Source organism: Narcine bancroftii, chromosome 1 (assembly GCF_036971445.1).
Source record: "Narcine bancroftii isolate sNarBan1 chromosome 1, sNarBan1.hap1, whole genome shotgun sequence".
NCBI lineage: Eukaryota > Metazoa > Chordata > Chondrichthyes > Torpediniformes > Narcinidae > Narcine > Narcine bancroftii.
The window spans coordinates 160,683,521-160,710,118 of NC_091469.1; the positions used below are offsets into that span (position 1 = coordinate 160,683,521).

Below are 26,598 nucleotides of genomic sequence, written 5' to 3' on the forward strand. Positions count from 1 at the left end.
TGAAAGTCTGCAGGCGCTGTGACAGGAGGAAGTCAGCAGGTCTGTCTCACAGCGTCCATAGGAGGCGAAGATATACAGACAACCAACATTTCTGACCAGAGCCCTTCTTCAAAGTACAAGTTACCAGAGCTGGAATCCATGAGGCAGCTAGACAGGAAGGACACACGGCTGTGGAAGTGAGTCTGGGGGAGTACACGGTCGTAGAGCTTGAGAAAGGCGGAGAAGGCAGAGGCGGAGGAGTGAGGGAGGCTCTCACAGAACAGGCTCTCATACCTTTAAAATCAGAGGGTAAAGTTTCATCAAGGTCTGGAATAAGATTAGAAGTGTGCCCAGGAAAGGAAATTTAAAGACGAGATGTGGTGGCAATCTGGAATGCATTTCCTGAGTGGGAGATGGAGACAGGCACTCTCACAATACTTATAAAGTATCTGATTCAAGTCGGCGATGGACCAAGAGCTAGTATCTAAATAGTCAGGGTATTAAAGATTATGGGGAGAAAGCATGGGAGTGAGGCTGAGTGGGAGAATGGATCAGCTCATGATGGAATGGCAGACTAGACTTGATGGGCTGAATGGCCTGTTCCTACATCTTATGGTTTTATGGTAAATGAGATTGAAGGGACAGATACTCAATGGTCAATATGAACGTGGTAGGCTAGTCTCAGTGGTCTTTGACTATTATAAATTATCCCCAACACTACCCCCCCCCACAATTGTTCCTGCATCTCGCCTCCCAAAAAGCTTTCATTGGAGAAGATCCAATGTACAGAAAAAATGGAAAAATGTACAACGTACTCTGGAACCAAGGTTACTCCAATATCAGCTATCGAGCATTTGCACATGGAGCTGAGCTCAAAGTTCTCATTGAATTGTTCACTGCAAATCAAACCTCTTCCAAACTATATCCACTGCACACTACCTACAATGGCAAAGGTGCCCTGGAAAACATAGACTACTTTCCATATCTTTGGAGCAAGATCTCGGTGAAGGCAGACATTGAAATTCACCATCGCTTCCAGTGTGCCAGCACAACCTTTGGCCATCTTAAGTACAGAATATTTGCAGATCAAAGGCTAAGATCCAGCACAAAGCATCAGTGACATCTTCTGGGGTCAAAATGGGGTCAAACGCAGAGGTGGTGGGTAATACAGAACAAGCTGTCAGAGGAAGCAGTAGAAATGGGGTCAATTGGGGTCAGAATAGGGTCAATTGGGGTCAAACGCAGAGGTGGTGGGTAATACAGAACAAGCTGTCAGGAAGTGGTAGAAATGGGGTCAATTGGGGTCAGAATAGGGTCAATTGGGGTCAAACGCAGAGCGGGTAGGTATACAGAACAAGCTGTCAGGAAGCGGTAGAAATGGGGTCAATTGGGGTCAGAATAGGGTCAATTGGGGTCAAACGCAGAGGTGGTGGGTAATACAGAACAAGCTGTCAGGAAGCGATAGAAATGGGGTCAATTGGGGTCAAAATAGGGTCAATTGGGGTCAAACGCAGAGCGGGTAGGTATACAGAACAAGCTGTCAGGAAGCGGTAGAAATGGGGTCAATTGGGGTCAGAATAGGGTCAATTGGGGTCAAACGCAGAGGTGGTGGGTAATACAGAACAAGCTGTCAGGAAGTGGTAGAAATGGGGTCAATTGGGGTCAGAATAGGGTCAATTGGGGTCAAACGCAGAGCGGGTAGGTATACAGAACAAGCTGTCAGGAAGCGGTAGAAATGGGGTCAATTGGGGTCAGAATAGGGTCAATTGGGGTCAAACGCAGAGGTGGTGGGTAATACAGAACAAGCTGTCAGGAAGCGATAGAAATGGGGTCAATTGGGGTCAAAATAGGGTCAATTGGGGTCAAACGCAGAGCGGGTAGGTATACAGAACAAGCTGTCAGGAAGCGGTAGAAATGGGGTCAATTGGGGTCAGAATAGGGTCAATTGGGGTCAAACGCAGAGGTGGTGGGTAATACAGAACAGTCAGGAAGCGGTAGAAATGGGGTCAATTGGGGTCAAAATAGGGTCAATTGGGGTCAAACGCAGAGGTGGTGGGTAATACAGAACAACCTGTCACAGGAACCGGTAGAAATGGGGTCAATTGTAGCATTTAACGCCAATGAGTAGGAAAAGTTTGGAGAGGTACAGGATGAACACAGGCAAATCAAGATTCCTTTGCCATGTACTAGTGCAGGACACATAATATTAGAATTGCTCTCTGCTTACCGGAAGGCAGACAAAGAGTCGCCATTAGTGCTGCGCGGTTCTCCTAACAGTGAGAAAGAAAGAGAGCAAAAGAGTCCTTTCAGAGACACTGAGAGTCTGTGGACTCGCCTCCAGTGCTCCCTCGGCTTCTGCAGCAAGACAGATCCCTGTTCAATCCATCAGCAAGCCAAGATCAAGATCCAAACCTCCCACACGATCAGAAAGCCTTCAGCACCCGAGGCCCTTCTTGCCCTCAACACGTTCTTGAATCCCAGCTCCAATACCTGATTTCCAGCAGCCCACAGCCTGTAAAGGTCCCCCGGCTGCAAGTCGCCAATGCCCAGTGTGGATACCTCCACCACTGAGCCCCTCGTTGGCCCGCTGACGTGATCACTTTCCCTGTAGGGTCATCTCCTCTGCTTCTCCTTATCAACAGGGTGTGTTCTTCCTGTTTCCGGTGCCTTGCTCAAGTCCACTGCTGCCCCAGAGTCTGCAACCCATCGTGACTGCTGTAGAGCACGGGCATCTTGGGCACTGAGCTTTGCAGTTGCAGAATTTTAAAATAAAACATCATCACCACCTTTAACAGGCGGATTAAAGCCTGTTGGCATTAGAACCTGACAGTTGAACCCTTCGGAACAGTGCTCTGTCCCCGTTTCCAGCTCTCCTTGTTCACAGCGGCTCCAGCAGCGCTGCCATTTGGGACTAGTTTAGTCAGTATTGCCAAGATGGGATAAAGGACTGATTTCCATGCTGGAAAACTCTATGATTCTAAATATATTCCTTGAATATGGGCTGCCAACAGCAGCGACTTCAAAGTATCATCTGTGCCACCTCTGCCAAATCCACTATCAAGATTATCAATCATCTTCATGGACCAACACTGCCCCTAGTAGTCTGTTACACTCAAATCAATTCCAAGTAGCAGGTCATATCATGTGTGCCTGTCATTCTCTCAGTGGGTTTGGGGAGGCGGTGGGGGGGGGGGGATCTCTACTACTATAAATTTAATTGAACCACATAAATATTGAGGCTACAAAAACAAGCTCACTGATTCAACTCCTGACTCTGCAGAGCTTTTCTATTTGCTACAAGGCTGCACGCAGCAGTCTGATAAAATATTTCTCATGAGGCTGAACGAGGGCAACACACAAGCTCAACAGCATCCAGGCAAATTCTGTCTCTTTGACCAGCACCCCACACAACAGCTAAAACATCCACTCTGCCACAACATTCAACACACTCTTGTAGCGAAAGATCCTTATCAATGCAAGATTATTTAAAGCCATTGTGATTCTTACCTGTAGATGACACCTTGGCACCAAACTACTTTCACTGGATCTGAAGAGAGACAGGATTCCAAGTCCAGGTTTCTCTGGCCCAGTACATTTCTGTAGCGCCATCTGCGAGTATAAACAGCAGTCACAAACTCTCCCTGAGGGTCACCATAAATCAAATCCAAGCAGAGCCCCCCAAATCAGTGAAGTGCTTCAACAGAGTAACCTTATTAGGAGTCCAAGGCTACCTGCCACCATCTCAACAACGTTCTACAGGAGCACAACTGAAAGTACCCTGGCTGGCTGCAACATAGTGTGGTATGGTAGGTGCAAAGCATCAGCTCCAAGGTCAGTACAGAGGGTGATTAAAACCGCTGAGGTCACTGGGGTCTTCCTTCCCTCTATCGATGACATCGACAGGGAGCGGTGCTTAAAGAGGGCTCAGTGTGAATCATTGAGGACCCTTGCCCTCCAGCTCACAGTATCTTTGAGACATTACCTTCAAGGAAGAGGTACAGGAGCATAAAATCTGAGACTGCCAGGCTGAAAAACAGCTTCTTCCCACAGTCGTTGAGACCATTGAACAATTCTAGAAACCTATAAATTACTTTTATATATATTTATTTGGGATTGCTATGGATATATGTGTAGGGTGCACTGCATACTTGCGTGTGCTATGGTCCAGAGGATGGCACAGTTAGCAGTGCGATTAGCGCAACCCTGTTACATGGCCAGCGCCTGGGACTGGAACCGCCTGAAAGGAGTTTGTACGTTCTCCCTATGTCTGCGTGGGTTTCTTCTGGGTTCTCCAGTTTCCCCTCACCATTCAAAATATACTAGGGTTGTAGGTCAATTGGGTGGCATTGGGGCAAGGGCTGAAGGGCCTGTTACTGTGTTGTATGTCTACATTTTAAAAAAATTAATTTAAAATTAATAAAACAAATATATATGCTGTTAAGTCGGGTTGCCATATGAATTATAAGACGACAATAAACTTGAACTTAAAGGTTAAAAAAACATGAAGACCATGTACAAAGTCATAGTCTTTTTCCATTGATAAGTCTAAAAATAAAGGACATATATTTAAGATGAGAGGAGGAAAATTTAAAAGGGACCAAAGGGACATCTTTTGACATTGAAGATGATAGGTATGTGGAACAAGCTGCCAGAGAAAGGCATTGAGGCGTGGACAATACAGACAGGAACATGGATATTAAGGGGCCAAACGCAGGCAAAAGGGACAAATTCAGGTGGTCATCAGGGACAGGCTGGGCTAAAGGGCCTTGTTTTTGTGCTGTAAAACCATCAGATCCAGTTCGTTTATTATCATCTGACTGTACACATGCAGATGAAACAAGTTCATCAATCAATCCACTCCCAAGTTCATCAATCTCACAGCCTACAGGAAAAAGCTATTTCCCAGCCTGACAGTCCTGATTCTGATCCAACTGTACCTCCTTCTTGATGGTGGCAGGCTAAAATTACTGTGCGCGATGGAAAGGGTCTTCTCTCATTCCTTGAGCCCTATCTAGACAATGCTCCCAGTAAGTGTGGTTAACAGAGAGAAGGGAGGTGCCAGTGATCCTCTCTATAGACTTCCAGTCTAATGCTTTTCAGCTACCCTACCACACAAGAAGGCAGCCAGACAGGACCCTCTCAATGGTGCTCCTGTACAATGTTGTCAACCTGTAGCCTTGCCTTCCTTAGGAAAAGTAGACACCGATGCAACTTCCAGACAAATTTGTTGTGGCCAGTCCAGGGTAGGTAGCCCCATATTTGCACGCCAAGGAACTTTGCGCTCTACCCTCTCTCCACCACAGAACCATTGATCTGTTGTTGAGAATGGTTGACCTTCGTCCACCTGAAGTCCACAATCATCTCCTTTGTCTTGTCCTTGTTGAAACAGGTTGCCGTTCTTGCACAATTTTATGAGCCTTTTCACCTCCTCTCTGTAACACAATTCATCAGTGTTGCTGATGAGGCCAATTTCGTTTGTATAATCTGCAAACTTTGATGATTCTGTTTGAACTGAACCTGGGAGAGCAGTTTATAGCCAGAACAGTAGCAGTTTATAGCCAGAACAGTAGCAGTTTATAGCCAGAACAGTAGCAGTTTATAGCCAGAACTGTAGCAGTTTATAGCCAGAACAGTAGCAGTTTATGGCCAGTACAGTAGCAGTTTATGGCCAGAACAGTAGCAGTTTATAGCCAGAACAGTAGGTTTATAGCCAGAACAGTAGCAGTTTATAGCCAGAACAGTAGCAGTTTATAGCCAGAACAGTAGCAGTTTATAGCCAGAACAGTAGCAGTTTATGGCCAGAACAGTAGCAGTTTATGGCCAGAATAGTAGCAGTTTATAGCCAGAACAGTAGCAGTTTATAGCCATAACAGTAGAACTTTATAGCCAGAACTGTAGCAGTTTATAGCCAGAACAGTAGCAGTTTATGGCCAGAACAGTAGCAGTTTATAGCCAGAACAGTAGCAGTTTATAGCCAGAACAGTAGCAGTTTATAGCCAGAACAGTAGCAGTTTATAGCCAGAACAGTAGCAGTTTATAGCCAGAACAGTAGCAGTTTATAGCCAGAACAGTAGCAGTTTATAGCCAGAACAGTAGCAGTTTATAGCCAGAACAGTAGCAGGCTAAGCAGACAGTCCAGAGGCGCGACAGTGTTCAGTGTGATGGAGGCATTATGATAGGAAGAGCATGTGACAGCTCCACAAGGAATGTTCTGCGTCATTAACTATTTTCTAACCATTAATTGTAGTCTAGCAACATATAGAAACTGTGCAGTTCAGGCAATAGAGAAGGGATGACCCCCCCCCCCCTCCTTGAGGATTGAAGGTAGGCTTTGATACTGTCTGCAATTCAGTGAACCTCCTTGTGGAAAGGGCACAAATCATTCCCACATCACTGAATCAGAAACAAAGGAGGTGTGGTAAATTCCCCTTGATAAAGTTCAGAGTTGTTACCATTATTTACCTGTGAAAATGCAGAGCTGAACAGTTAAAGGGCAGGGCCCTGGAAAGGACAGTGGTCACCTCTGGCACTTCAACAGGCGCCAATGTCTCAGGCTCATCAGGACCATTCGGGTCTTGGGATGTATCTTGTTGCCGATCGTGGTGAAGTGCTAGATTGAGAGGATGACGCCACTCTGGTGGACACCAGGACACAGTGTGGTGTTGGACGACCCAGGTGTACTGGTGCATGTACTTGGAATAGATCTCTGTCGAGCCTCTGTTCTTGCAGGGATGGGCAGCTTCCTGGGCTGTACCATGCTGATTTTGAGCTTTTGTTCCTGAACCCGAGTGCCTCAGTGACAGTGCCGCAGACTTCACATTTTCCTGATTTGAGCGAAGCCCATCGCTCTGCGCCAACAATGGTTTAGGCCCCCCCTTCCCAGAGGTAGGCTGGCTGACTTGAGCCAGGAACTCCACAGTGAACTCCAGCCGAGATGGAGACAAGTGGAGAAAGGCATCCCCTCCCAGGGAGGAGACTGTAATGTGACCATCATCAGTGATGGTCACACCATCTTCCCTATCCGCACTGGGCCACTTCACTTCGGAGTCAGCAAGATACAGGTTCTGCAAAGACAAGAGGGAAAGAGCAAACGCTTAAAGAGAGATATATCAAAGTGAAAAAGCGATAAATGCATACCTTTCTGATTCTGGAATATTGAGTAGTCAAAGAATTGCTGGAGGAACTCAATAGGTCAGACAACATGCTTGGAATAGAAATATTGTTGAACTTCATTCAGCTGCTGCACTCCAAGGAACGCTCACCCTGAGGATCTCCTCTGCTCTTCGAAGAATTCTATGAGAGCCTCTCACACTACTCTCCATTTGGAATCCCTGCTGCTCTCAAGCTCTCTTACCTGATAACATGTGCTCCTCCCCACATTTTTATTCAGCCACCTGTTATACAAGACCATAAGGCGGCCACTTGGCATAACAATCCAGCTCTACCATCCATCGTGAGCTGATCCATTCTCCCACTCGGCTCCATTCCCCCTGCCTTCTCCTCACGACCCTTAATACTCTGACAAAGGGCACAGACTCAAAACGTTGGTTACCCTTTACATCCTATGGATACTGCGTGTCCTGCTAAGTTTTTCTGTGTATTCCATTCAATGTTTCGTGTCTGAACACTTTTGGCATGGGGCAGCACGGTTGGTGTAGCGGTTAGCACAGCACCTTTACAGCGCCAGCAATCGAGATTCGAATCCCGCGCTGACTATAAGGAGTTTGTATGTTCTCTCCATGACTGCATGGGTTTTTCCCGGGTGGGGGGGGGGGGGGGCTCCAGTTTTCTCCCACCATTTGAAATGTACTGGGGTGTAGGTTAATTGAGTGTAAGTTGGGCAGGACGGACTCGTGGGCCAAAACGGCCTGTTACTGTGCTGTATGTCTACATTTAAAATTTAAAACCCTTTATCAAGGCTAAGAGAATAGGTAAAATCACACATATAAAGGGGAAAGAATCTGGGGGAAGTTCCCAGAGGTGAGTAGAGGGCAGAAGGCAGGGGGATCGATGGAGACAGAGGCAGGAAATTTGAGAGATTGTTGAAGGCAAGGCAGTTACCAGGGGAGAAATTAACTTTCTGAAGGCACAAAGAACAATGCAAAGATGGAGAAAATTAGTCAGTAAAGAAGGTCAAGGGATTAAAAAAAAGTGAAAACTTCAAAATCAAAGCATTTCTTATTGAGCCAAGAGGGGTGGAAGGGACAGTGCAGGTTTAGACACAGCAGAGTTTAGAATGACAGGTTTTTACACAGTAGACATGTGACACCAGCCAAAAGAGTTTTAGATTGGTCATGGTTGATGATTATGGAATGGTCTTTTGCTGTCTCTGGGTCTTTAAACCAGGAGCTGCACCCCAACAACACAGCAGTATCATTTTCACCAGGGCTGCGGTGGATCATCAAAGTGGCTCACGAACACCTCAAAAAAGATACATAAAAATAAACCAGAATTTTCTAATGTGTTTTCGGTGTAGTATAGGTGTTGGTACCTTTCTTTTTACATTCCACCTGGTTATGCATGAAATTAAGACAAAATTGGGGGAAGTATTGACAAAAATTGTCGAGGTGAACTTCCCCCTAGACCCGGAATTGTTTCTTCTGGAGAACTTGGCAGTTATAAAAGTTAATTTCTCCAGAATTAAATCTAAATGTATTAAAATTGCAATAGCCAGGAAATATAGAGTGGTAACGTGGAAATCTGATTCCCTACTTCACATTGATCATTGGAATATGGAAGTGGAAAGTTGTATTCCCCTTGAGAAGATTACTTAGAGTACGAGAAATTGATATTGTATGTTCATCAAAATCTGGCCATCTTATTTAATTACTTCAATGCCCAGGTTGTAGAATTAATTTTGATATTTGTCAATGAGTTAGAAATTAAATACTTTTTAAATGATGTGACTGAGATGTTGAACCTTGCTCCTGTTCTTTCTTTTTAGCTCCCTCTACTCCCTGCCGTCTGTCCCCTTTTCTTTCAAATCTGGGGAGGGGGGACTCTGGGAGAAGAGGGACTCTCCTTTTTTTTATATTTTTCAGACCTTATGAATGTTTTTCTATAATTTTATATTCAATGTATTATTGTTATTATAACATAACATAACAATTACAGCACGGAAACAGGCCATTAGGCCCTTCTAGTCCGTATATTAATTGTATCTTATATTCTGCATTTTCTTAAAACAAATAAGATATTTTTAAAAATGCCAAGATGCCAAAAAAGGAATGATTAGAAAAAAAGGCACAGTTGGCAGGTTTAGCAACAAATGACGGAAGGAAATGGGTTTTGAAATCCGAAAATGTTCTAGAGATGTCACTGTTGGGCTTAGTGTTGGGGTAGACACAGCCAACTCTTGCCTACAATGGAGAGTACAGCTGGCAGTATGCAGAGACATTGCTGTGCTACTATCACCAGATACCAACAGCAATTACACAAGTGTGAAACAGGGCCACCAAGCCGTCAATTTGCTACACAGTGCTGCCAGAGTTGCTGTAAAGGCATAGCTGCTGCTAGCACAGGCCCAGGAAAGCAGAGACACAACACTGCTCCAAAGGGTTCAACAGACCAGTCCTTATGCTGTTCAGGCTTTAAAAGGCCTGTTAAAGGAGTCGGCTGTGTTTGCAATTAAAATCCTGCAACCGCAAAGATAAATGCTCAAGATGGTAGCGCCTATACTCGGCAGCAGCCACAAGGGGTTGCAGACACTGGGGGCTGCAGGGAAATAATGAACCAGGAGGGGTGCAGATTCCAACAGCTGCACTGTCATGTATCTCTCTTTCTGTAGTGGTTAGACTACAACTAATCCAGAGTTGGCCCTGCCTTGATTCCACACTCCTCAATTAGCCTACTGCACAAGCAAGAGTCTCCTTCAAGTCAACAGTGAAATGAAATGGAGCAGGAGCAGATGAGGCAACAAGAACTGTTACGTACAAGACCAACAATAGAAATTCACCGAGACAATGGTGTCTGCAAAGTAATAATTTTTTTATTAATAACATATTTCTTACTTAACTCTAATTTAACCCCACTATGCGCAAGAGAGAGTGTGTGTGTGTGTGTGTGTGTTGAATCTTTAAATTGTTGCTGAAAAGCAATTATGGAGCAGGTGTGAAGCATTAGACTTCTCAAAACTCATGGATTTCTTGTAGAGTTGTTTCTTGAGAATCGTTTCTTCATACAAATAATTTTCCACAAATTCCCCTCTTTAGCATGGAGGTTTCAGAAATTGTGTTTCACACGGTGAATTCATACCCAGGCAAGGGTTGAACGAAGTAACCATTTAAAAAATGGATATGTTTAAAATACAAAATTAATTTTCCTTTCTTAATCAACAGTGTCCATTTCAATGGACACAATAAAACTGTCCTCTCTCTTTTAAATAGACAATTGGAAGTGGATATTCTCTTCAAAACCATTTTTTCAGTATTCCTCCTTTTCATAAGGAGAACATAAGCAATTTTCCTTCTCGAAAGGATTGTTACTGCCTTTCAATCCTGTGTGACTTACAGGATGGTCAAGCACCTTCTTCCTTCTGGTCTCAAATGTCTGCTTTCAGTAATATGTTCTCTGAAAATGTCTTTAATCATGTGACATGACATCACTGCTATATTTGAAGTTTAACTTCAAAAGGTTTATGAACTAATGTGGTCCAAGTAAATTGCACAGCTCAACACCACACAATTGTTCCAGCAATTTCAATGAACAATTACTTCTGGTTTTATAGCTGCCTACAACAATGTTTTAACAGACATTTTGATTTTCAGAATGGTTTCAGTGTGTAAAGGTCTGTGTCTGCGAATGTGACCCTGAGCATCAGTAGTTCCTGAGGAATGGAGGGTGGCTAATGTAACTCCACTTTTTAAAAAGGGAGGGAAAGAGAAATCAGGGAATTATAGACCGGATAGCTTGACATCGGTAGTGGGGAAAATGTTAGAGTCAGTTATTAAAGATGTGATTGCGACACATCTGGAAAGTGGTGAATTCATTGGTCAGAGCAGCATGGTTTTATGAAGGGAAAACCATGTCTGACTAATCTTATTGAATTTTTTGAGGATGTAACTAGTAGAGTGGATAGGGGAGAACCAGTAGATGTGGTTTACCTGGATTTTCAGAAGGCTTTTGATAAGATCCCACACACGAGATTACTATACAAACTTAAGGCACACAGTATAGGAGATATGGTATTGAGGTGGATAGAGAATTGGTTGACAGATAGGAAGCAAAGAGTAGGAATAAATGGGTACTTTTCAGAATGGCAGTCAGTTACTAGTGGGGCACCACAAGGCTCAGTGCTTAGACCCCAACATTTCTATTAAATCTCCTCTTAATCGTCTAAATTCCAGCGAGTACAAGCCCAGTCGATCTAGCCTTTCTTCATATGCAAGTCCCGCCATCCCTGGTATCAATCTGGTCAACCTTTTCTGCACTTTCTCCATGGCAATGATGTCGTTCCTCAGATAAGGAGACCAAAACTGAACACAATGCTCCAGGTGAGGTCTCACCAAGGCCCTATACAACTGCATCAATACCTCTCTGCTCCTGTACTCGAATCCTCTTGATATGAACGCCAGCATACCATTCGCCTTTTTTACTGCTTGCTGCATCTGCCTGCCCACTTTTAATGACTGATGCACAGCGACACCCAGGCCTCTTTGCATCTCCCCTTTTCCTAATTGGATACCATTACGATAGTACTCAGCCCTCCCATTTTTTCCTCCAAAGTGGATAACCACACACTTATCCACATTATATTGCATCTGCCATGCATTTGCCCACTCACCCAACCTGTCCAAGTCACCCTGCACACTCTTAACAGCCTCTACACAGTTTACAACGCCATCCAGCTTCATGTCATCTGCAAACTTGGAAACGTTGTTTTCTATTTCCTCATCTAAATCATTAGTATATATCGTAAATAACTGGAGTCCTAGCACTGAGCCTTGTGGTACCCCACTAGTAACTGACTGCCATTCCGAAAAGTACCCGTTTATTCCTACTCTTTGTTTCCTATTTGTCAACCAATTCTCTATCCACCTCAATACCATAACCTCGATAGCAGTGGGCCAAACTAAATATTTGTTGAAAATTTTTAACAACATCTGCATGTTTTCTCTTCTTTCAACATATGTAATGTTAAACTTTTTCTTATTAAAATAAATGTTTAATAATAGTTTTGGTTAAACTCTTTCCAGAAGAAGCATTAACAAATGAGAAATAAAATATACAATAAATAATATTTCTCTCTAGCCTTTAAGCTCCTTTTAAATGTATTTTTTTTCACAAGCCAACAAGTCAAAAAATAACAACTTGCTTCAATGAAAATCCAATCTTCCAACGATGAACAGTCCAAAGTGAACCAAAGAAAATACGAATCCAAGCTTCACTTGCTTCACTGTGATTTACTCTGATGCACCTGGGTCTAAACCAGATACTTGGCATCTCTTCTTAGATGCAAGTTCATCAAACTCTGGGGTCAGAGTTTGCCTCCCACCTGTCTTGAAAGGTCCTGTTTTCTGTCTTTGGTTTGGCCATTTTTCGTAAGGGGTTTATTACATGTGAGTTGGGCGACAGGTCGCAGATGTTAATGAAAGTGAAGAGAGGAGGTGGGGGCGATTAGTGGGCTGACGCCAATGCATTTGCAAAGCATTCTGGGATTTGTAGTATTAGCTGTGCTTGCGCTATACTGGCGCGGCAGACAGCGGGCCAGCTCTAATACATATTTGATCTGATCTTACGGGCCCAATATAATTATATCACGGGCCAAATTTGGCCCGCGGGCCTGAGTTTGACATGTGTGCTCTATAGCGGGTGCCTTAAGTTTGTATAGTAATCTCCTGTGTGGGACCTTATCAAAAGCCTTCTGAAAACCCAGGTAAACCACATCTACTGGTTCTCCCCTATCCACTCTACTAGTTACATCCTCAAAAAATTCAATAAGATTAGTCAGTCACGATTTTCCCTTCATAAAACCATGCTGCTCTGACCAATGAATTCACCACTTTCCAGATGTGTCGCAATCACACCTTTAATAACTGACTCTAACCTTTTCCCCACTACCGATGCCAAGCTATCCGGTCTATAATTCCCTGATTTCTCTTTCCCTCCCTTTTTAAAAAGTAGAGTTACATTAGCCACCCTCCAGTCCTCAGGAACTACTGATGCTCGTTGATGGCCTGGGCAGTGTCATCGAAGAAACAGTTTTGCAGCAGGCCGGAGGTAGGACTCACCAAAAGTTTGTCTGCGGCGATCAAATCTGCAGGGAGATAAGGACGAGAAGCGAAGCGGTTCCTGAACTCCAGAGCATGAAGTACTTGCTCCTAAAAAGAAAGAAATAATTAGCGTGGAACATTCAGACAATATAACTATGATTAAAACATAAAATGTTGGTAATATTCAGCACTTGCACATGAGAAGCATCACTCTCCAAAATTATTTTCCTACTTTGCAGAATTTTATGTTTTACCTCAGACTACCAGCATCTGAAATATTTTACGAGCAATGGAATTTGATCAAAGGCGGTTTAATGTTATCTTCTACATCAGAGATTAAAATTGATTACATTAAAGAGTGAATGAATGAATCGTATATTGTCCTCCAGTTCCTGCAACTTTTGTGTTTTTACTTTCTTCTTTCTTTCTTTGGCTTGGCTTCACGGACGAAGATTTATGGAGGGGTAATATCCACGTCAGCTGCAGGCTCGTTTGTGGCTGACAAGTCCGATGTGGGACAGGCAGACACGGTTGCAGCGGTTGCAAGGGAAAATTGGTGGGTTGGGGTTGGGTGTTGGGTTTTTCCTCCTTTGTCTTTTGTCAGTGAGGTGGGCTCTGCGGTCTTCTTCAAAGGAGGTTGCTGCCCGCCGAACTGTGAGGCGCCAAGATGCACGGTTGGAGGCGAGATCAGCCCACTGGCGGTGGTCAATGTGGCAGGCACCAAGAGATTTCTTTAGGCAGTCCTTGTACCTCTTCTTTGGTGCACCTCTGTCTCGGTGGCCAGTGGAGAGCTCGCCATGGAACACGATCTTGGGAAGGCGATGGTCCTCCATTCTGGAGACGTGACCCACCCAGCGCAGTGGGGTCTTCAGCAACATGTTTTTACTACAATCATCTGCAGACTTTCGTGTTTCACTCAGCTTATTGCCATGAACAAGTTTAATTACAAATGTAATGAAAGTCTTACTTGCTACAGCACCCAGATACACAAAATGGGCTAACAACTTTAAATACAAATAACACATAATATGCCACAAAGAAGATGATAATGAATATAAACGGAAGAGAAAATAAATAAATATCAATTAATCTTGATACCAATCCCTGGAGCGTAGTAGAATGAGGGACGATTTGATAGAGGTATACAAAATTATGATGGGTATAGCAGTCATTCTCAATGGGGGACTGGGGCCCACAGCATAGTTAAGTAAAAGCCTCATTTTTTTTTCACCTCACATAAGGTACATGTTTTTTTTTTGGTCGGTAGGAAAGATGTAGAGGTATGGACTGTTTTACAGGGAAGGGAGCAGTCTGGGGTGGGGGGCTGGGGTGCACAGCCAAGAAAAGGTTGAGAATGGCTGAGATAGAGTAAATGCAAGCAGGCTTTTTCCACTGAGGGTAGGTGAGATATAAACCAGAGGACATGTGTTAAGGGTGAAAGGGGAAAAGTTTAAGGGGAATATTCGGGTGAACTTCTCCATACAGAGAATGACGCGAGTGTGGAATGAGCTGCCAGCTGAGGTGGTGAATGCGGACTCAATTTTAACATTAAAAAAAATTGATAGGTATGTGGATGGGAGGGGTATGGAGGGATAAGAATAATGGATCAACCACCCAGAGACAAGCAGAATTCCTTGAAGAATACCTGAAATGCCAGCAATAGATCTTTGTCACCTTTAGACGTTGAAAAGACCAGCTGAGTTCCTCCAGCATTTCAGTCAGAATCACAGTGTCTGCAGACTTAGTGTTTCACTTTCTTCCGAGTGAGCTGGCCTGCTACTGTTACCCTGGTTGGGTGGTGGTTTCAAATTACATTCCAGTGATTGATGGCATTATCAAGAACAGACGAGCTTTTCCTCGCAGCCTACTCAACCTAAGCCTCCCATACCTCACATCCATAACCCTGGATTATTCTTGCATCTATGTGCCCGTCTAAGTTTTGTAGATGTCCCTTTTGCACCAGCTTCCACCACCATTTCTGACAATGCATTCCAGGCAGCCATTCTTTGGCTTGGCTTCGCGGACGAAGATTTATGGAGGGGGTAAAAAGTCCACGTCAGCTGCAGGCTCGTTTGTGGCTGACCAGTCCGATGCGGGACAGGCAGACACGATTGCAGCGGTTGCAAGGGAAAATTGGTTGGTTGGGGTTGGGTGTTGGGTTTTTCCTCCTTTGCCTTTTGTCAGTGAGGTAGGCTCTGCGGTCTTCTTCAAAGGAGGCTGCTGCCCGCCAAACTGTGAGGCGCCAAGATGCACGGTTTGAGGCGTTATCAGCCCAGTGGCGGTGGTCAATGTGGCAGGCACCAAGAGATTTCTTTAGGCAGTCCTTGTACCTTTTCTTTGGTGCACCTCTGTCACGGTGGCCAGTGGAGAGCTCGCCATATAATACGATCTTGGGAAGGCGATGGTCCTCCATTCTGGAGACGTGACCCATCCAGCGCAGCTGGATCTTCAGCAGCGTGGACTCGATGCTGTCGACCTCTGCCATCTCGAGTACCTCGACGTTAGGGGTGTGAGCGCTCCAATGGATGTTGAGGATGGAGCGGAGACAACGCTGGTGGAAGCGTTCTAGGAGCCGTAGGTGGTGCCGGTAGAGGACCCATGATTCGGAGCCGAACAGGAGTGTGGGTATGACAACGGCTCTGTATACGCTTATCTTTGTGAGGTTTTTCAGTTGGTTGTTTTTCCAGACTCTTTTGTGTAGTCTTCCAAAGGCGCTATTTGCCTTGGCGAGTCTGTTGTCTATCTCATTGTCGATCCTTGCATCTGATGAAATGGTGCAGCCGAGATAGGTAAACTGGTTGACCGTTTTGAGTTTTGTGTGCCCGATGGAGATGTGGGGGGGCTGGTAGTCATGGTGGGGAGCTGGCTGATGGAGGACCTCAGTTTTCTTCAGGCTGACTTCCAGGCCAAACATTTTGGCAGTTTCCGCAAAGCAGGACGTCAAGCGCTGAAGAGCTGGCTCTGAATGGGCAACTAAAGCGGCATCATCTGCAAAGAGTAGTTCACGGACAAGTTTCTCTTGTGTCTTGGTGTGAGCTTGCAGGCGCCTCAGATTGAAGAGACTGCCATCCGTGCGGTACCGGATGTAAACAGCGTCTTCATTGTTGGGGTCTTTCATGGCTTGGTTCAGCATCATGCTGAAGAAGATTGAAAAGAGGGTTGGTGCGAGAACACAGCCTTGCTTCACGCCATTGTTAATGGAGAAGGGTTCAGAGAGCTCATTGCTGTATCTGACCCGACCTTGTTGGTTTTCGTGCAGTTGGATAATCATGTTGAGGAACTTTGGGGGACATCCGATGCGCTCTAGTATTTGCCAAAGCCCTTTCCTGCTCACGGTGTCGAAGGCTTTGGTGAGGTCAACAAAGGTGATGTAGAGTCCTTTGTTTTGTTCTCTGCACTTTTCTTGGAGCTGTCTGAGGGCAAAGACCATGTCAGTGGTTCCTCTGTTTGCGCGAAAGCCGCACTGTGATTCTGGGAGAATATTCTCAGCGACACTAGGTATTATTCTATTTAGTAGAATCCTAGCGAAGATTTTGCCTGCAATGGAGAGCAACGTGATTCCCCTGTAGTTTGAGCAGTGTGATTTCTCGCCTTTGTTTTTGTACAGGGTGATGATGGTGGCATCACGAAGATCCTGAGGCAGTTTACCTTGGTCCCAACAAAGCTTGAAAAACTCATGCAGTTTGGCATGCAGAGTTTTGCCGCCAGCCTTCCAGACTTCTGGGGGGATTCCATCCATACCTGCTGCTTTGCCACTTTTCAGTTGTTCGATTGCCTTATATGTCTCATCCAGGGTGGGAACCTCATCCAGCTCTAGCCTTAGGGGCTGTTGAGGGAGCTGGAGCAGGGCGGAATCTTGGACTGAGCGGTTGGTACTGAAAAGAGATTGGAAGTGTTCTGACCATCGGTTGAGGATGGAGATCTTGTCGCTGAGGAGGACTTTGCCGTCTGAGCTGCGCAGCGGGCTTTGGACTTGGGGTGAGGGGCCGTACACAGCCTTTAGAGCCTCGTAGAAACCCCTGAAGTCGCCAATGTCCGCGCTGAGCTGTGTTCGTTTGGCGAGGCTAGTCCACCACTCATTTTGGATCTCCCGGAGTTTGCGCTGTGAGGCAGGCGGAGGCCCCGGTCCGGACAGGGAGTGGGAGGCGGCGGCCCCAGTCCAGGCACAGGGAGAAGAAGGGTAGACGGCGGCGGCCCCGATCCGGGCAGGAGCAAGGGGGAGACGGCGGCCCCAGTCCGGGCACAGGGAGAGCAGCAGCGGCCCCGGCCCCGGTCCGGGCGAAGGGTAGACGGCGGCGGCCCCGATACGGGCAGGAGCAAGGGGGAGACGGCGGCCCCGGCCTCGGTCGAGTGAGGCAGGCGGAGGCCCCGGTCCGGGCAGGGAGTGGGAGGCGGTGGCCCCAGTCCAGGCACAGGGTGAACTGCGGCGGCCTCGGCCCCGGTCCGGGCAGTATGGACCGACCTAGGAGGGGAGGCAGGCCCCTCCAGCCCGGGTAAGAAACCTGCATAGGAGAAGGCCACTCCGATATAAAACCTACGACCCAAGGACCTCGCTGCCACGTCCCAGCTTGCTTGGCCACGGCACACGAACCATGGGTGTAAAGGGTGGGGCCAGTACTGCGCGCACTGCACTCCAGGCAGCCATTATCCTCTTAAAAAAAACACACCCCTGATGACTCCTTAAACTTTACTCCCCTCACCTCATCAGAAATACATACAGCACGGTAACAGGCCATTTCGGCCCATGAGTCTGTGTCGCTCAATTGCACCCCATTAACCTGCAACCCCAGTACATTTTGAACGGAGGGAGAAAACCAAACCCCCCAGGGAAAACCCATGCAGACATGGGGAGAACCTATTATTATTGGTAGTCCTTCGGTTCGAAGAAGACAAGTTATTGTGCAGTTCATCTGTGGATACGAAGGTAACATTGCAGTCCCAGTCTGGAAGCGCAGAGTCTAGTACAATGGGGGCACTGGAAGTCCGTTTTTGTAATAACTGTGGCTGCTGCTTTGTGACGCCATTCATGTTTTTCCATCAGTTTTTGGAAGTGCCTGTCTTCAAAACTGGTGTAGGCCTCATGGCACAGGGCTCGCCAAAGGGACCTGTCAGCAGCTGCAGCTTCTAGTTCTCTTGGCTGGATGTCACAGTAGCATAGGATTTCCTTCTCAATGTCTTTATAGCACTTGTGTGGATGACCACGAGGTCTCCTTCTGATCTTCAGTTCACTATAGAGCAGCTGGGGAGGCATTCGGTGATCGTCCATTCTATTGACGTGTCCCACCCACCGCAACTGGGCTCTGATGACCAATGCTGGTGGATTTCGCGTGACCCAAGACCTCCATGTTGGAGACACGGTCTTGCCATCGGATTCCAAAGAAGGAATGGAGGGGCACGCATGTGGAATTTCTCCAGTTGCTTGATGTGTTGGAGTTCAGGTCTCACATCCATATAGGAAAGAAGGGATGACCACAGCTCTGTAGACATTCAGCTTTGTGGAGATGTGGACATTGTGTTGATTGACCACTCCATTATGCAGCCTCCCCGGAACCTGACTAGCCTTGCTGATCCTGGAGTCAATTTCTTTGTCCAAAGAGCCATCACTCGAGATTATGCTGCTCCCCATGTATTTGAAGCTGTTTACGTTTGTCAGCTGGGTGTCAAGAACACCCAGCTATGGTTCTATGGTGTTGGTGTTTGGCAGACTGATGGAGTACCTCAGTCTTGTTCAGCTTGATGGTCAAGCCAAAGAGCGTAGCAGCGTCTTAGAATTTGTTCAGCGTTAACTGTAGATCTACAGGGAGACAGCACAGGATTCAAACCCCGGTTCCAATCACTAGTGCTGTAATGGCGTTGCACAAACCGCTATCCAACCATGCCGCCCTTTAAAAATATTTTTAAACACGTGCATCCAGCTGGATCTCTGAAGTTTACTACTACCACCCTAGGAAAAAAGGTGCTCACTGTCCACCCTGTCTAGGTCTTTCATAATCTTGAAGACCTCTATTAAGTTACCTCTCATCCTTATTCGCTCCAAAGAGAAAAGCCCCCCTAGTTCTGAAAACCTTGCCTCATAAGACACGTTCTGCAATCCAGGCAACATCTTAATAAATCTCCTCCGCACCCGCTCCAAAACTTCCACATTCTTCCTGTAATGAGTTTTATAAAGCTGCAACATTACTTATATGCCTAATTACTACAACACCAACATGGCTGACAAGTGAAGTGAAAGCCAAAGTAAAAACAAAAGAAAGGCAAACAAAGAGCAAAAATTAATGGGAAGATAGAGGACGAGGAAGCTTTTAAATGCTGACAGAATGCAACTTAGAAGGTTATTTAGGAAGGAAAAGATGAACTTCTAAGTGGACTCGATAGTCAGAATGACCTCTGACATCTTGAGGTCTATCAGATGCTAAATAGGATGACAACATTTTGAAGGAGCAACAAGCTGCACTAACTGGCTTTGTCCCACCTTGTAACAGCTGATGACGAATGGCGTTCGCTGTCGTACCCGTTGGCAGCTCTGTAAGGGGTGCATGTTTGGCGCAGGACCCTTCTCCATCATAAACTCTGATCCGCAAGGGGAGAGCTGGAGGCTGGAGCCATCTGCAAATTGGACTTCCACAGAATCATCCTTGTAAATGACCATCAGACTCACCAAGGACATGGCAAACGGCTCGGTAAAAACACAGCAGCAGGGGCAACCTGTTGAAAAATGATTCCCAACATCAGATGCATCTCTAATTGAGCGACGTGCCATCTGTAAGGAGTTTGTACGTTCACCTCGGGTTTTTCCTGGGTTCTCTAGTTTTTTGCTACCCTCCTAAAACTTACGGGGATGAAGGTTAATTGGATGCTCTTCTTCAAGGTATGAGCAAAAAGCAGGCAGGTGCCTGAACAAAAAGGAACGTGGAGGAGGGAAGGAGCAGAAGCCACCTGACAAGAGGACATAAATGGGCATGGATGTAGGAGGGCAGAAGAGAAAATCTGAGAATTCATTAGGGGAGATGCAGAGCTAGATGAAAGGAGACAGAGAGGAAGGGAAAGAGAGATTGAGAGAGAGAGAGATTGAGAGAGAGAGAGATAGAGAGAGAGAGAGAGAAAAGAGTGGGGAGCTGGAGGAATCATAGGGATAGGGACTAAGAATTGCAGGAGCGGATGGGGAAAGCCCTAACAAAAACCAGAGAAGTTGATGTTAATGCCATTTGGTTGGAGGCTGCCAGATGGAATAGGGGGTCTTTTCCCTCCAATTTGCTGGTTGTCTCTGTCTGGTAGTGCATGAGACCATGGACAGACATGTAAGCAAAGGAATGGGGTGGGGGATTGAAATATTAGTTAATTAACTTTATCTTTGCAACATTAAGGTCACTGTTTGGCCTACTGAGTTACTTCAGCATTGTGTTTTTTTACTACAGTAAAGCCCCAGGTATGCCACACCTAAGTGGATCAATGTAAGGGTATATTCTGGTTGCTTGAGACTTAATGCCTAACACCTGCATTAAAGATAAACAGTTTAAAAGACAAAACAAAAAACTACTTCACTCCATCTTCAATTTAAGAGCAAGCAGTGGTTCTCAACCTTTTTCTTCCCACTCACATCCCACTTTAAGTGATCCCTCTGCCATCTGTCCTCTGTGATTAGTAAGGGATATGTGAGTGGGAAGAGAAGGTTGACAATCGCTGCTCTAGACCCAAATGTTACTGAAATATTTTGCTTGAGAAAAATTGTCATTGACCCATTTCCCTTGGAGTTGTGAAACCCTGCACAATACGAGTCAATGAGGGACGATTAAAACAGAGGTTTTCAAACTCTCCCTTTCCACCCACATATAACCATATAACCACTTACAGCACAGAACAGGCCAGTTCGGCCCTACTAGTCCATGCCGTAGCAAATCCCCACCCTCCTCGTCCCACTGACCAGCACCCGGTCCATACCCCTCTATTCCCCTCCTATCCATGTAACGATCCAGTCTTTCCTTAAATGTAACCAATGATCCCGCCTCGACCACGTCTATCGGAAGCTCATTCCACATCCCCACCACCCTCTGCGTAAAGAAATTTCCCCTCATGTTCCCCTTATAATTTTCCCCCTTCAATCTTAAACCATGTCCTCTAGTTTGAATCTCCCCCTTTCTTAACTGAAAAAGCCTATCCACATTTACTCTGTCTGTCCCTTTTAAAATCTTAAACACCTCGATCAAGTCCCCTCTCAATCTTCTACGCTCCAGAGAAAAAAGCCCCAGTCGGCACAACCTTTCCCTGTAACTCAGACCCTGAAATCCTGTCAACATTCTCGTGAACCTTCTCTGCACTCTCTCTATTTTGTTTATTTCTTTCCTATAATTTGGTAACCAAAACTGTACACAGTACTCCAAATTTGGCCTCACCAATGCCTTGTACAATTTCATCATAACCTCCCTACTCTTGAATTCAATACTCCGATTTATGAAGGCCAACATTCCAAATGCCTTCTTCACCACACCATCTACCTGAGTATCAGCCTTGAGGGTACTATTTACCATCACTCCTAAATCCCTTTGTTGCTCTGCACTCCTCAATTGTCTACCATTCAATGTATATGACCTATTTAAATTTGCTTTTCCAAAATGCAGCACCTCACATTTATCTGTATTAAATTCCATCAGCCATTTCTCAGCCCACACCTCCAGCCTTCCTAAATCACCTTTTAATCTACAGTAATCTACCTCACTGTCCACAACACCACCAATCTTTATATCATCCGCAAACTTGCTTATCCAATTCTCCACCCCTACTTCCAGATCATTAATATATATAACAAATAATAGTGGACCCAGGACTGAACCCTGAGGAACTCCACTAGTCACCGGCCTCCAAATGGACAAACAATTTTCTACCACTACTCTCTGATACCTTAAGCAATCCCTTACTAATCACAGTGAACCGATGGCATTGGGAACACTTAACGTGGGATGTGGGTGGGAAGAAAAAGGTTGAGAACCAGTGCCCTACGCGTTTAGTCCTACCTGGCTGTATTTCATTCGGCGCGGTAACCTGGGCGGGCAGGGTGGACATTTGTCCAAAACATCTCCCTGCGAAACGGAACCAGTTAATGGTCACAAAGCAGGATCTGGTTGAAGGGTCGCCTGGGGCGTGAGTGCTGGATTGGCAAAACAACGGCGAGGTATGCCAATTTTAAGCACCTGTTTTATTCCTAATTATTTTTTCTCTCAATATTTTTTTGCCGGTTGCTTGGGGCCCGCCGGTTGTCCGTATTCCGGATAACTGAAATTCCGGATACCCGGGGCTTTAGCAGTGAGCCACAGACGAGGGGAGAAGGCACAAAGCAGGTCAGCGAGGAACCAGGTGGCGGGCAGGGGCAGGATGGGCCGAACGCCGCCGCGGGGTCCCTCACCGCGCCGCCGCTCGCTCAGACCCGACCCCCTCTTCGCCAGCTCCAACTTCCCGCCACCCCTCGCACCTCCCAGCAAACCTGCGCCCTATTGGCTCTGCCTTTCTGCCCCGTTTCTCAAGCCGCCCGGCCATTGGCTGCGCTCGGACCCGCCTTCCGGCGGAGGCTGGGCCCGCGGGGCCTGGTCCACAGGCGACGGAGAAGCTGCCTCTGTTCGCAGGTGAAAATATTGGAAATATTAATCACATTCGGACTAAAAATGGGGGCAAGTCTCATGTTGGTCAGCATTAATCTCACAGAGGGGGGGAGGGAGGGGGGCGAGGGAGGGGGAGGGAGGAGGGGAGGAGGGAGAAGGAAAGGGAGAGGGGGAAGGAGAGGGAGAGGGAAGGAAGGAGAGAGGGAGGGAGAAAGGGGAAAGGGAGAAGGAGAGTGAGAGGGAGGGAGGGAGAGGGGGAAGGAAGGAGAGGGAGGGAGAAAGGGGAAAGGGAGGGGGAGAAGGAAGGAAGGAGCGAGGGAGGGAGAAAGGGGAAAGGGAGGGAGGGGAAAGGGAGGGGGAGAAGGAGGGAAGGAGAGAGGGAGGGGGGAGAGAGGGAGGGAGGAGGGAGAAGGAGGAGGGAGGGAGAGGGGGAAGGAGAGGAGGGAGAAGGAGAGTGAGAGGGAGGGAGGGAGAGGGGGAAGGAAGGAGAGAGGGAGGGAGAAAGGGGAAAGGGAGGTAGGGGAAAGGGAGGGGGAGAAGGAGAATGAGAGGGAGGGAGAGAGGGGAAGGAAGGAGAGAGGGAGAAGGAAGGAGAGAGGGAGAAGGAAGGAGAGAGGGAGAAGGAAGGGGAGAGGGAGAAGGAAGGGGAGAGGAAGGAGGGAGAGGGAGAAGGAAGGAGGGAGAGGGAGAAGGAAGGAGGGAGAGGGAGAAGGAAGGAGGGAGAGGGAGAAGGAAGGAGGGAGAGGGAGAAGGAAGGAGGGAGAGGGAGAAGGAAGGAGGGAGAGGGAGAAGGAAGGAGAGAGAGGGAGAAGGAAGGAGAGAGAGGGAGAAGGAAGGAGAGAGAGGGAGAAGGAAGGAGAGAGAGGGAGAAGGAAGGAGAGAGGGAGGGAGAGAGGCAGAAGGAGGGAGGGAGGGAGGGAGAGAGGCAGAAGGAGGGAGGGAGGGAAAGAAAGAGATCAAGGGAATCAAATGTCTTACAGATTTCAGATTGTCAAAGTACACATTGCACAAGACATCACATACAACTTAGAGATTCTTTTCTCTGTGGGCGCAGCAGAATTACCACTTATTGATAGTGCGAAAAAAAACTAGTGTATACATATAAACAAATAACTGTACAAAAAAACAAATGTAAATAAACTGCAATATAGAGAGAATTATTAAAACATCAATAAGTACACAAGTAAGAATCTTTAAATGAGTCCCTGATTGAGTTTGTCATGAGGAGTCTGATGGTGGAGGGTAACAGCTATTCCTGAGCCTGGTGGTGCAAGTCTTGTGGCACCGATACCTCTTTCCTGATGGCAGGAGTGAGAACAGAGTGTGTGCTGGATGGTGTGGATCCTTGATCGCTGCTGCTCTCTGACGGCAACGTTCCCTGTAGATATTCTCAATGGTGGGAAGTGTTTTGCCTGTGATATCCAGGGCTGTGTCCACTACTTTTGCAGGGCTAGGGTATTGGTATCACCATACCAGACTGATGCAGTTGGTCAGCACACTTTCCACCACACCTCTAGAAATTTGCCAGGGTTCCTGGTGTCATACCAAACCTCTGCAACTCCTGAGGAGGTAGAGGCGCTGACGTGCTTTCTTCATGATACCATTAGTGTGTTGGGTCCAGGAAAGATCCTCCGAGATAGTGACTCCTGAGAACTTAAATTTGCTCGCCCTCTCCACTTCTGATCCCTCAATGATCAGGCGTTCATCGTACATATCTGGTTTTGTACCAAGGGACATGTACTGCGGACTCAAAGGACACTGCAGATGCTAGGATCTGGAGCAAAAAAACACTGCTGGAGGAACTCTGAAGTCTTCATCAAAACTTGATGAAGGGTTCTGGCTAAAAATGTCCTCTGTTCTTTTCCCTCCCACTGATGTTGCTTCACCTGCTGAGCTCCTCACAAGAATTGCGATGTTTGAAACCTTTTTTTCTCCTGAGAGATATAAGGCTCTTAAACCTACCTTCACCATAAACTGCTCTGAGACTGCCAGATTTTTAGAACCAGAGAACACTACAGCACAGAAATAGGCCACCTCACCCCTTCTAGCCTGTGCCAAACTATTTTCTTCGTTAGTCCCACTGACTTGCACCCAGTCCATAGTCCACCATACCCCTCTCATTCATGTACCTGTCCAAATTCTTCTTAAATGTTAAAATTCAGCCCGCATTCACCACCTCAGCTGGCAGTTCGTTCCACACTCCCACCACTCTGTGTGAAGAAATTACCCCTTAAGTTCCCCCAAAACTTTTCCCCTTTCACCCTTAACCCATGATCTCTGGTTTGTATCTCACCTACCCTCAGTGGAAAAAGCCCATCTACATTTACTCTGTCTGTCCCCCTCATAATTTAAAATACCTCTATCAAATCTCCCCTTCGTGAGGGCCCGAAGCCGAGCTGACAAAGATCGAGGGAGATATGGGAGTGGGACTTGGGCACAACAATCAATGAAGAATAGCGGCAAGACCTGTGTCTGGGCAGCTTGACGGGGGTCATCACCAACAGATACAGGATGGTGCAGAATAATTTCTTGCATCAATTGTACCTTACACCTCAGAAACTACACAAATCAAAGTCAGATTTCAGGAATATGGTGTGGAGATGGAAACTTTCGTCCACCTGGTGGTGTTCAAAGGCGAGACCCTTCTGAGAAGATCTAGGGGACATTCTAAAAACAATTATAAAAGTGGATTTTCCACAGAATCCAGAGTTGTTCCTGTTGGGGATATTGGAGAAGTGCAGTTTAGACTGACTAAATTCCAAATTTTGTGTGTGAAGGTCGCCTTGTCAGTAGCCAGGAAGTGTACAGCGGTTTCATGGAAGTCCAACTCCCAAATAAATACCACATGATGGAATAAGGAAATGCAGAGAAAATCGCATTCAATCTACGGAGGAAACATGACACATTCGTTAGATTATAGCAACCCTCGGAGCTGTACATTGGTGCTCAGATAGATTAATTCCCCCCTTCAAATAGGGATAAGGCAAAAAAAACCATCCCAGCAAGGCCAGAGGTGCGAATAAAATGGGACTGGCGCAGACGATGAGCCTTTTCAGTTCCTTTTCTGAGTTATTTTTAGTTCTTTCTTTCTAGTGGTGTGGTAATTGTTATTTCTCTCCTCACTGACAAAAGGCAAAGGAGGAAAAACCCAACACCCCACCCCAACCCACCAATTTTCCCCTGCAGCCGCTGCAACCGTGTCTGCCTGTCCCGCATCGGACTTGTCAGCCACAAACGAGCCTGCAGCTGACGTGGACTTTTACCCCCTCCATAAATCTTCGTCCGCGAAGGCAAGCCAAAGAAGAGGTTTTGATAGGGGTCGTGTGCCCCATGAGTGGGGTTGAGATAATGTATATATATATATTTATTTATATATATATATATATATATATATATATATGAATGCTGTAAGAATTGCTTTGTTGGATTTTGTAAGTCTTTGAAAAGTCGTAGTTCGACATATTTATCCAAGCTCTAACTTCATCCCCTTTATTCCTAATACTTTGAGCATTGAATAAGATACATTTCAACCCCTTCAACAAGTGTGAGGTGTGGCAATTTGGAAGGACCAACAAAGAAAGGACATACTGTGGCGGCTCACCACAAGCCAGGTGAACTGGCCCTGCTTGTAAGCCACACGACGGGGCAGCCGGCCAAAATGGCGCCGTCAGGGGTTTCCCTTCCTTCCAGTACGGGGCTCAGAAACCCGCGCTGGGGGACCACGTGATGCCTGGGTGACGTCAGCGCCCTCCAGCGCGATCCTCAGCCAGGTCCAGGCTGGGAGTATAAGTGCAGCCCAGCAGCCTGCAATAAATAAA

The 26,598-nt window shown here is 46.4% G+C and overlaps 1 protein-coding gene and 1 long non-coding RNA gene across 5 annotated transcripts in view; one reads left to right on the top strand and one right to left on the bottom strand.

Moving 5' to 3' along the window:
* LOC138735593 (uncharacterized protein C5orf34 homolog) overlaps nucleotides 1-22,681 on the bottom strand; it is a 145,185-nt gene extending 122,504 nt beyond the window's left edge. Inside the window, exons 1-5 of one of the 4 annotated variants that reach the window (XM_069883650.1) lie at nucleotides 22,666-22,681; nucleotides 19,663-19,895; nucleotides 13,209-13,298; nucleotides 6,442-7,043; nucleotides 3,487-3,588 (exon numbers count right to left, since the gene is read on the bottom strand). In XM_069883650.1, the coding sequence (XP_069739751.1) occupies nucleotides 3,487-3,588; nucleotides 6,442-7,043; nucleotides 13,209-13,298; nucleotides 19,663-19,857 (989 nt within the window). In that variant the 5' untranslated portion in view covers nucleotides 19,858-19,895; nucleotides 22,666-22,681. Of the gene's footprint in view, nucleotides 1-3,486; nucleotides 3,589-6,441; nucleotides 7,044-13,208; nucleotides 13,299-19,662; nucleotides 19,896-22,198; nucleotides 22,636-22,665 lie in introns of those variants that run through there. The other 3 variants (XM_069883631.1, XM_069883620.1, XM_069883639.1) reach the window with 3 other exon arrangements.
* Nucleotides 22,682-22,718: 37 nt separating this feature from the next.
* LOC138735614 (uncharacterized) overlaps nucleotides 22,719-26,598 on the top strand; it is a 34,177-nt gene continuing 30,297 nt past the window's right edge. The window contains exon 1 of the long non-coding RNA XR_011339821.1: nucleotides 22,719-22,804. This is a non-coding gene — a long non-coding RNA (uncharacterized lncRNA). The remainder of the gene's footprint in view (nucleotides 22,805-26,598) is intronic.